The sequence below is a fragment of the Urtica dioica genome, chromosome 2, assembly GCF_054948205.1.
Source record: "Urtica dioica subsp. dioica isolate 48M chromosome 2, U.dioica_male_clone48M_v1_H2, whole genome shotgun sequence".
Taxonomy (NCBI): Eukaryota; Viridiplantae; Streptophyta; class Magnoliopsida; order Rosales; family Urticaceae; genus Urtica; species Urtica dioica.
In genome coordinates, this window is record NC_142757.1 from 24,957,815 (window position 1) to 24,968,787 (window position 10,973).

General features: G+C 43.9%; 1 protein-coding gene and 2 long non-coding RNA genes across 3 annotated transcripts; all 3 read right to left on the bottom strand.

Annotated features, from left to right (window-relative positions):
- On the bottom strand, positions 1–1,870 carry LOC149404211 (uncharacterized). Its single transcript, XR_016295374.1, has 3 exons — positions 1,749–1,870; positions 1,249–1,358; positions 1–313 (listed from the first exon to the last, which is right to left on the bottom strand). It is a non-coding gene; the product is annotated as an uncharacterized LOC149404211 (long non-coding RNA).
- A 1,448-nt stretch (positions 1,871–3,318) lies between these two features.
- LOC149404212 (uncharacterized) lies at positions 3,319–3,939 on the bottom strand. The gene is made up of 2 exons (XM_089607449.1): positions 3,789–3,939; positions 3,319–3,620 (listed from the first exon to the last, which is right to left on the bottom strand). The coding sequence occupies exons 1-2, from the start codon at positions 3,937–3,939 to the stop codon at positions 3,319–3,321; spliced, it is 453 nt and encodes a 150-aa protein (XP_089463575.1).
- A 3,766-nt stretch (positions 3,940–7,705) lies between these two features.
- On the bottom strand, positions 7,706–9,579 carry LOC149404213 (uncharacterized). The gene is made up of 3 exons (XR_016295375.1): positions 9,422–9,579; positions 8,922–9,031; positions 7,706–7,986 (listed from the first exon to the last, which is right to left on the bottom strand). It is a non-coding gene; the product is annotated as an uncharacterized LOC149404213 (long non-coding RNA).
- Between the last annotated feature and the right edge of the window lie 1,394 nt (positions 9,580–10,973).

The window sequence follows — 10,973 nt, forward strand, 5'->3', positions numbered from 1 at the left end:
GACCCGCGAGCGACAGCTCGCCCACGAACCGCGACTGATCAACTCAAATCTATACATAACTCATAATATAAACACATTAATTAAGCATAATATCTCATAAGATTATATAATAAAATAGTTTGCAAAAATTCGGGGAAATTTTTCGCTTTTATAACTTAGAGTCTTATAGCGACTCCTATACAAATATGTTCCGGAACGTTTCAACAGAAGACACTAACCCCCGATTAAGAAACCCCATAGCCCATAGGTCAAGGCAATACGCGCTCGGTCTCGGTCTTCAATCTCGTGTCCCGCTTACCAGCTTTTCCCTTATCTACATTACCAAGGGTCATAAAACTGTGAGTCGATTGACTCAGTAAGTGGGAGTCTATCTATAAAGTAAAACGACTAATGCCATGTGACGTGCAAACAAATATACAAGAATGCAGAATGCAGATACATATGATTCAAGAGCATGCCTAACGCGGGGCCTCGCTCTACGCTATCACTTGCCATTCCACAAGGTTATACAACATCCCCTGCTACAACCCTTGGAATGACAAGAAGCCAACCTCAGACTTCGAGCAGTAGTCATCAGTAGCTTAAGTGTTTTAAGACTGTCTGGGATCCACTAGTGGTACCATCTTCATTTGGGCGCCGGCGCTACGTGTCGTCATGACACAGCAAATGGGCTCGCCGGGGCGACCTTTCCCATTGCTAGAACGGGGTGCTCTCAGCAGCTCCCGTGGAGTACTCAGCGCCATCAGGACCGTCTTAGTCCTCAACACGAGTCGGTACTCGTGGGTACCACCGACAACATTATTTATTGTTTGGATACTCTAGCTTATAGAGTATACAACTAATTACAAACAGGAGAGCGTCTCGGGATAAATCCCGAAAGAATTATGGTTTCCCTTTCATGCTCGTTAAGTGTTTTAGATTGAAGACTCAGGATGTGACTCCCGGTACTTCTACCCTCGGCTCGAATCCGAGAGTCTAACATGCTCTCCTGTCACCTCCGATCTAGCCAAACTCTATGGTTAGCAGAGGGATCTAACAACAACAAAGCAACAACGTGGCTGGTTCAAGTTAGCGTTTGAACCTAACGGGCGTACCCGAACTAAGTTTTCAAGCAAGAGTGGCCGGAGCCTTAACTTTCAAGTTTATTCATTTTAGGGCTCTCAGCTACTCTTGTTTACTAACAAGTAAATGCACAAACAAACAGGGTTATTCCCTTGGTAAGTAGTTGACTTATATCTCCACACTTACCCGGAAAAGATCGTCTGAAAATTGGTTGACTTCTGGAGTTTCCTCGCTTTTCACGCTTCCCGAGACTCTACACATCCTGGAGCGTTATCACGTTCTGAGGCGTCGAGAAACTAAAACCCAAAGTTGAAAACTCATTAGCCAAAGATCCGAAAGGTGATGACAAGCTTAAGGTTCGTTATCGGGATTCACTGCGAGTCGGTTCAGGGGTTCGAGAATTTAATTCACTTATTTCCCGGCTTTTCGGAATTTGAACTTATTCAAGACTCGTACGAATTCGTACCAGAGAATGAGTACGAAATAAAATCCAAATCATTATTTAACGAGTCTTAAATAAATTAAATGAATAATCCGAAAATAGTACAAACCGAGAATTCTAAATGAATTAACCAAAAATTAAATTCTCGAACATCTCTTAATAAATAATTAATAATCCTTGAGTACAAATCTCAAATCCAAAATTAAGACTCGAGTCTAACGCTATAAAGCGATAAACGACTCACGAGTGAGATCGAGCATTAAAAATCTGTTCTGAATTCACTACTTTTCCGGCTTCAACGCGTTCAGTTCTGCCGGCTCTCGCTCGATTCTATCCGATCTGTGACTGGGCTGTGAAATTCAGAAATAAACATCGAGTCAATTTACAAATCCAATTCCCGACTCGACTTAGAACCCGAAATCAAACCACTGATAACATGATTTGTCACAAAATCTCTAATCTTGTCAACAAATCACTTTAGTTGACATAAACTTCACATTTCTATCTCAAAAAACCACTCATAAAAACCGAGCCTACATATATCACATTTCAAAACAAGTCTCACGGCCAAGTAAACTCACAGCCACAACAAAGAGCCACACGGCCATCATCAAATTCCAAATCAAACCACATCAATACTGTCAAAATCTCAGTTCATCACAGCCTCATACTTCTAGCACAACAAAGATCATCACCAACTCAGAATTTCAAATCAACATACACGCTGAGCAAGAGAAATTCATTCGGCCAAACTCAATGACACGGTACAAAACCAAATCTCAACAATTCGAGTCCAAACCTCAAAATCAAGCTCAAATAACAACTAAACACAATCAATTTCTCAAAATCCTCATAGAACTCGAAATCCCCAAATCAATCTCATGAAACCCTAATCTTGAATTTCAATTTGGGTAAAAGGAATTTCACCTCGTTTCTGGAGGAATTGAACCCTCCGGTGTCCACCCTCTCACTCTCTGGCGTCTCCTCGTGGCCGGCGTGCTCGGCGACTCGCGGCGGTCGCGCGCGGCGACGCTCAGTCTCGGCTGGATGGCGCGCGCGCGGCTCGGAGCTTCTCGGTGAGGACGCGCGATGAAGGAGAAGGTAGAAGGAGAGGGAGAGAAGATGGCGGTGAGGTAGCGCTCGGTGGCGACGATGCTTTGGAGCTAACGAATTTTTTTTTTTTTTTCTCTTTGTTATCCTCTGCAGGTCACGCTGGTGAAGAGAAGAAGAAAGAAAAAGAAGAAGGTCACGTGAAGTGAAGAAGGGAAGAAGAAGAGAGTAGAAGATAGAAGAAGATAAGAGAAGAAAAAAAGAATCCCTTATTTGCTCATAGATCCCTCCCATATCCTCCTCTCCAAACCGACCCCAAACTCAAAAATTCTTATAAATGGGTCCCGAACTTTCATTACAATCACGTCCGTTGTAATGTAATTATTTAATTAAATCCGTGACTGATCGGATTTTAATTAAATAACTAAACCGAGAATTTCCTGTTCATTCTCGATTAATTTAAATATATTTAAGGTTTCTCGGAAATAATTCTCATCCTTGAGAATTTATTTCTTAAATTAAATTCCGGAATATATCATCGGAAAATAATTTATTACTCGAGACGAACTCGATAAATCCTTTATTTATTCCGAGATTTTCCATTACCGTAAAATAATTTAAATTAACTCTCTAAACTTCAACGTCCATAATTCATTCATTAATTTAATTGTAACAAACGGAAGCTCGTAAATTTTACAAACGGCGAGATTCAAAAGTTATCCTTTACAATCTCTACCCCCTTAAAAGAGTTTCGTCCTCGAAACTTAAAACAGAGCAGGGTACTTCTTTTGCATCTCACTTTCGAGCTCCGATGTAACTTCTTCTACAGCATGCCTCTTCCACAAAACCTTGACCAAATGAATGGTCTTGTTCCTTAAGACTTTATCTTTGCGATCAAGAATCGCTACAGCTGGTTCTTCATATCTGATTTCAGGAGAGATCTCAACCTCTTGCTCTTGCAGAACATGCGAAGGGTCAGACACGTACTTCCGTAACATGAACATGTGGAACACATCGTGCAGGTTTGACATAGACGGCGGTAACGCCAAGCAATAAGCTGTCTGGACTGCATGCTCAAGGATCTCAAAAGGTCCAACATACCTTGGACTGAGTTTTCCCTTTCTTTCCAAACCTCATAACTCCTCGCATAGGTGAGATCTTCAGAAAAACTTTCTTTCCTGTTTCAAACTCTAGAGGCCTCCTACGCCTGTCAGCGTAGTTTTTTTTCGACAACTCTGGGACGATTTCATCCGAGCTTGGATTTTCTTAACTGCTTCTGTGGTCTGCTCTAGTATCTCAGGTCCAACAAGCTTGCTCTCACCAGTTTCATCCCAATGAACTGAAGAGAGACACTTCCGCCCATATAGAGCTTCATACGGCGCCATGTCAATTGACGCCTGATAGCCTATTTTTGTACGAGAACTCAACTAGCGGAAGATAACGACTTCACGAGCCCTGGAAGTCTGAAACACAAGCTCGGAGCATATCTTCCAACACTTGGATCGTTCGTTCGCTTTGACCATCGGTTTGCGGGTGAAAACAATACTAAACTTCAGGCGAGTCCCCAGGTTCTCTTGTTATCTTTTCCGGAACCTGGATGTGAAGCGAGCATCACGGTCAGAAACAATCGAGCTAGGAACCCCATGAAGACGTACAATATCCTTTATTTAGAGTTCAGCGAGCTTATCCACGGTGTGAGTGGTTTTGATGGGCAGGAAATGAGCTAATTTGGTCAATCTGTCAACAATGACCCATACTGAGTCGTGTCTAGTTGTGGTTTTTGGCAATCCTGACACAAAATCCATCGTTATCTGCTCCCACTTCCACTGTGGAATCTCTAGTGGTTGCAGCATTACAGCTGGTTTCTTATGTTATGCCTTAACTTGTTGACAAGTTAGGCACTTTTGGACAAACTCGGCTATGTCTTTCTTCATTCCTGGCCACCAATACACCTTTCTCAAGTCTTGATACATCTTTGTCACGCCTGGATGTTCCGAATATGGTGCTCTGTGAGCTTCTTCCATTAACTGCTTCCTGACTTTCTCGTTGGAAGGCACACAAACTCTTCCGTTGCACCTTAGAATCTCGTTCTCATCCAACTTGAAGTCACCCTGTTTACCGTTTTGTGGTCTGTATAGATGTCTCAATGGACTCCGTACAGGTAGTGTCGTCATATCTTGACTGCAAACACTACTGCAGCAAGTTCTAGATTATGTGTAGGATATCGGGTTTCGTAATCCTTCAGCTGATGGTATCCCGAACGCAAGTCAATCTTCGAGAACACTGTCGCTCCTGACAGTTGATCAAAAAGATCTGCGATCCATGGCAATGGATACTTGTTCTCGATCATTACTTTGTTCAACCCACGGTAGTTAATACATAGCCGTGATGAACCATCAGCCTTTTCACGAACAAGACATGCGCTCCCCAAGGTGAATGGCTCGGTCGTATGAACCCTTTGTCAAGCAACTCTTGTAGCTGCCTCTTGAGTTCCTTCAATTCTGCCAAAGCCATACTCAACCAATCCATTCCAAGGATTACGTCATAGTCCACCATTTCCAATGCTATCAAGTGTGCTTCCATTATCCAATCATGAACTCGGATGGGCATATCTCTATACCAGCATAACGACCGGTACTTTTCTCCAGAAGGCGTAGCCGTAACAAACGGGTACGAAACTTCCTTCTGATGCTCACCCAACTGGTCAGACTTTCTGGATGTGATGAATGAATGCGTGGCTCCTGCACCTATCAATGCCTATGCAGAGAAGGAATCCACGAAAATCTGACTTGTGACAGCGGTGGACGACGCTGCTCATACTTCATCTTCACGGATGGAAAAGACTCTGGCATTAGCTTTCGGCGCTCTTTGGGTGCAGGGGTCTTTACTTCTGGATTCTCACATACCCGAGACAGATGACCCTATTTCCCGCATCTGAAACACACCAGCGCACGAGCATAACACTCTCCCTCGTGCGATCTGCCACACCTTCGGCACATGGGCGACTGATTGCTTCCAGAGGTCATAGGCTTCTTACTAGGCGGCCCTGACCGTCCCCTATCTTTCCAGCTTTTGGTATGGTTCACCGATAGTGATCAGTTTCCAAAACTTACATGAGGTCAATAACTCGAGCCTTGCTGGGACCTCATTCTGTCTCTTTGCTGCGGCCGACTCTCCCATCTCAATTGGGTTCTGAATCTTTTCCTTGATTCACTATGCTTAGGGCCAGCAGCTTTAGAAGGTGTTGCAGCAGTTGGTTCTGGTGCAGGAGTCCGATCACCCTCGCGCCAACCAGCAATCCGCAAAGCTCTTTGCACGGCGTTGGCGTAAGAGCGAGGTCCATCATCGCCGCTATCCACTTGGCTCACGATATCCACGTTGAGCCCATGCATGTACTTCATCTTCCTAGCCTGATCAGTAGGGACTAGGGAAGAAGCGAACCTCGCTAACGTGTCGAACTTTGTCATATATTCTGATACTGACATTGAACCTTGTCATAGGCTCACAAGCTCACGTACCTTGTCCGACAAGTTAGCTTCACTCAAGTACTTTCCATGGATCCATGTCATCGAGTGGACATCCTCAGACGATGCCATCACCTCTCATCAGCCCCTAGCCTCATCTTCTAGCTGATTATGACGCAAGCCACTCACTCTGTATTAGATAGCTACATAAAGTTGAGGATCCGCTGCATCTTCTTGATCCAATTCCCAAATGCAGCTGGATCAACATTGCCTCCAAACGCCGGAGGTTTTTTTTTTTTTTTTTGCTTACAAAATCTCTCGTACACAGGCTTGCCCACTGAAGGGTCGACGTCAGGAATCAGGAGGTTGAGCTCTTCAAGAGGATCCACATGCACTGGATGTGGATTCTCACGTCGTTTTCCAGGAATTGGAGGCGTTGGGTGCTGTTGAGACAGCGCGTTCAACCTTGTTGAGTTCCGCGATCGTGTGGTTATGCTCTTCTAGCTGCTGCGCGAACCTCCGATTCATCTCATCTCTCTGGGGTTGCGTCGGCACCTTGTCTCTCCAGCATGCGTCTGATCTCCGTGAGATCCGCCGCTGTAACATTCTCGGCATTAGACGGGTCTTGTCTAGGCCCCATGCCTACTCAATTCTACACATGGAAGAGGGCATGGTTAAAATCCAAGTCACATCATCGAGAATGCATAACCAACATGGACTAGCCTCTCAAGGCCTAGTCAAACGAGACTTAAGCACAAAATGCTAGTTCTCTCATTACACACACAAAGCAACCACTCTCGTGGTTGACAAGCAAACGTCTACGCAGCTGGGTCGTCCGAAGGCTCAGCGGGATCCTCCTCGGAATCTCCCTCGTCACAGTCAACCTTCTCGTCATCATGCGGAACAACCACCGGAAAAACAATCATCGGGGGTAAGGTACTCATATACCACATCGCGTCACGACGAGGAATTCGGTCTGCATTCGCAAGACAGCGAACAAGGGACAATCAGATTCCAGCGTCAGATATTGGAGCTCTACACATAGCTCCCAATACTCGATACCTCGCTGGAGTCTATCCTCGAGCACATCGGACACCGATCCACAATTTCTTGGACAAGTCGGTCTCCATATCGGACAACCGATTCAATCCCGAGCCGGTAGAATTCGTAAGTTGCTCCTCCCACTCGTCCCCCTCTCCTGGCCCCAACGTGTATTGTATCACCTTCTGAAACATCTCACAATCTCGGCTGATAATACCGTCAGCGGTGAAACGAGTCCATCGACTCAACGTTGGCCAATAAGGAGGGGTCATCGCGATATTCGTACTGGAGTAGTGAAACGTCGAGATGGCACTCATCCACTCACAAGTCAGACCGATCCACCGGCCCCTAAGTGATGGTGCCTCCCACGACACTGAACGTACTTGCGGTCGAAGGAATTCACGTGATCGCATCGCGGTACAGACGAATCTCATCGGGGAGGAGAGATCTAACTCCTAGCAACTCATCCTGCATCATGTCGAACCTATCTCTAGACAGGTCGAATCTAAGCACAACACTATCACATGGCATACTCGCGACCTATACCGAGAACACGTATCCCAAGTCTACAGAAACGGCTAAACCTGGAGCTCTGATACCACAAAATCTGTCACGACCCGCGAGCGACAGCTCGCCCACGAACCGCGACTGATCAACTCAAATCTATACATAACTCATAATATAAACACATTAATTAAGCATAATATCTCATAAGATTATATAATAAAATAGTTTGCAAAAATTCGGGGAAATTTTTCGCTTTTATAACTTAGAGTCTTATAGCGACTCCTATACAAATATGTTCCGGAACGTTTCAACAGAAGACACTAACCCCCGATTAAGAAACCCCATAGCCCATAGGTCAAGGCAATACGCGCTCAGTCTCGGTCTTCAATCTCGTGTCCCGCTTACCAGCTTTTCCCTTATCTACATTACCAAGGGTCATAAAACTGTGAGTCGATTGACTCAGTAAGTGGGAGTCTATCTATAAAGTAAAACGACTAATGCCATGTGACGTGCAAACAAATATACAAGAATGCAGAATGCAGATACATATGATTCAAGAGCATGCCTAACGCGGGGCCTCGCTCTACGCTATCACTTGCCATTCCACAAGGTTATACAACATCCCCTGCTACAACCCTTGGAATGACAAGAAGCCAACCTCAGACTTCGAGCAGTAGTCATCAGTAGCTTAAGTGTTTTAAGACTGTCTGGGATCCACTAGTGGTACCATCTTCATTTGGGCGCCGGCGCTACGTGTCGTCATGACACAGCAAATGGGCTCGCCGGGGCGACCTTTCCCATTGCTAGAACGGGGTGCTCTCAGCAGCTCCCGTGGAGTACTCAGCGCCATCAGGACCGTCTTAGTCCTCAACACGAGTCGGTACTCGTGGGTACCACCGACAACATTATTTATTGTTTGGATACTCTAGCTTATAGAGTATACAACTAATTACAAACAGGAGAGCGTCTCGGGATAAATCCCGAAAGAATTATGGTTTCCCTTTCATGCTCGTTAAGTGTTTTAGATTGAAGACTCAGGATGTGACTCCCGGTACTTCTACCCTCGGCTCGAATCCGAGAGTCTAACATGCTCTCCTGTCACCTCCGATCTAGCCAAACTCTATGGTTAGCAGAGGGATCTAACAACAACAAAGCAACAACGTGGCTGGTTCAAGTTAGCGTTTGAACCTAACGGGCGTACCCGAACTAAGTTTTCAAGCAAGAGTGGCCGAAGCCTTAACTTTCAAGTTTATTCATTTTAGGGCTCTCAGCTACTCTTGTTTACTAACAAGTAAATGCACAAACAAACAGGGTTATTCCCTTGGTAAGTAGTTGACTTATATCTCCACACTTACCCGGAAAAGATCGTCTGAAAATTGGTTGACTTCTGGAGTTTCCTCGCTTTTCACGCTTCCCGAGACTCTACACATCCTGGAGCGTTATCACGTTCTGAGGCGTCGAGAAACTAAAACCCAAAGTTGAAAACTCATTAGCCAAAGATCCGAAAGGTGATGACAAGCTTAAGGTTCGTTATCGGGATTCACTGCGAGTCGGTTCAGGGGTTCGAGAATTTAATTCACTTATTTCCCGGCTTTTCGGAATTTGAACTTATTCAAGACTCGTACGAATTCGTACCAGAGAATGAGTACGAAATAAAATCCAAATCATTATTTAACGAGTCTTAAATAAATTAAATGAATAATCCGAAAATAGTACAAACCGAGAATTCTAAATGAATTAACCAAAAATTAAATTCTCGAACATCTCTTAATAAATAATTAATAATCCTTGAGTACAAATCTCAAATCCAAAATTAAGACTCGAGTCTAACGCTATAAAGCGATAAACGACTCACGAGTGAGATCGAGCATTAAAAATCTGTTCTGAATTCACTACTTTTCCGGCTTCAACGCGTTCAGTTCTGCCGGCTCTCGCTCGATTCTATCCGATCTGTGACTGGGCTGTGAAATTCAGAAATAAACATCGAGTCAATTTACAAATCCAATTCCCGACTCGACTTAGAACCCGAAATCAAACCACTGATAACATAATTTGTCACAAAATCTCTAATCTTGTCAACAAATCACTTTAGTTGACATAAACTTCACATTTCTATCTCAAAAAACCACTCATAAAAACCGAGCCTACATATATCACATTTCAAAACAAGTCTCACGGCCAAGTAAACTCACAGCCACAACAAAGAGCCACACGGCCATCATCAAATTCCAAATCAAACCACATCAATACTGTCAAAATCTCAGTTCATCACAGCCTCATACTTCTAGCACAACAAAGATCATCACCAACTCAGAATTTCAAATCAACATACACGCTGAGCAAGAGAAATTCATTCGGCCAAACTCAATGACACGGTACAAAACCAAATCTCAACAATTCGAGTCCAAACCTCAAAATCAAGCTCAAATAACAACTAAACACAATCAATTTCTCAAAATCCTCATAGAACTCGAAATCCCCAAATCAATCTCATGAAACCCTAATCTTGAATTTCAATTTGGGTAAAAGGAATTTCACCTCGTTTCTGGAGGAATTGAACCCTCCGGTGTCCACCCTCTCACTCTCTGGCGTCTCCTCGTGGCCGGCGTGCTCGGCGACTCGCGGCGGTCGCGCGCGGCGACGCTCAGTCTCGGCTGGATGGCGCGCGCGCGGCTCGGAGCTTCTCGGTGAGGACGCGCGATGAAGGAGAAGGTAGAAGGAGAGGGAGAGAAGATGGCGGTGAGGTAGCGCTCGGTGGCGACGATGCTTTGGAGCTAACGAATTTTTTTTTTTTTTTCTCTTTGTTATCCTCTGCAGGTCACGCTGGTGAAGAGAAGAAGAAAGAAAAAGAAGAAGGTCACGTGAAGTGAAGAAGGGAAGAAGAAGAGAGTAGAAGATAGAAGAAGATAAGAGAAGAAAAAAAGAATCCCTTATTTGCTCATAGATCCCTCCCATATCCTCCTCTCCAAACCGACCCCAAACTCAAAAATTCTTATAAATGGGTCCCGAACTTTCATTACAATCACGTCCGTTGTAATGTAATTATTTAATTAAATCCGTGACTGATCGGATTTTAATTAAATAACTAAACCGAGAATTTCCTGTTCATTCTCGATTAATTTAAATATATTTAAGGTTTCTCGGAAATAATTCTCATCCTTGAGAATTTATTTCTTAAATTAAATTCCGGAATATATCATCGGAAAATAATTTATTACTCGAGACGAACTCGATAAATCCTTTATTTATTCCGAGATTTTCCATTACCGTAAAATAATTTAAATTAACTCTCTAAACTTCAACGTCCATAATTCATTCATTAATTTAATTGTAACAAACGGAAGCTCGTAAATTTTACAAACGGCGAGATTCAAAAGTTATCCTTTACACCAGTGTTGAGGGAGCGA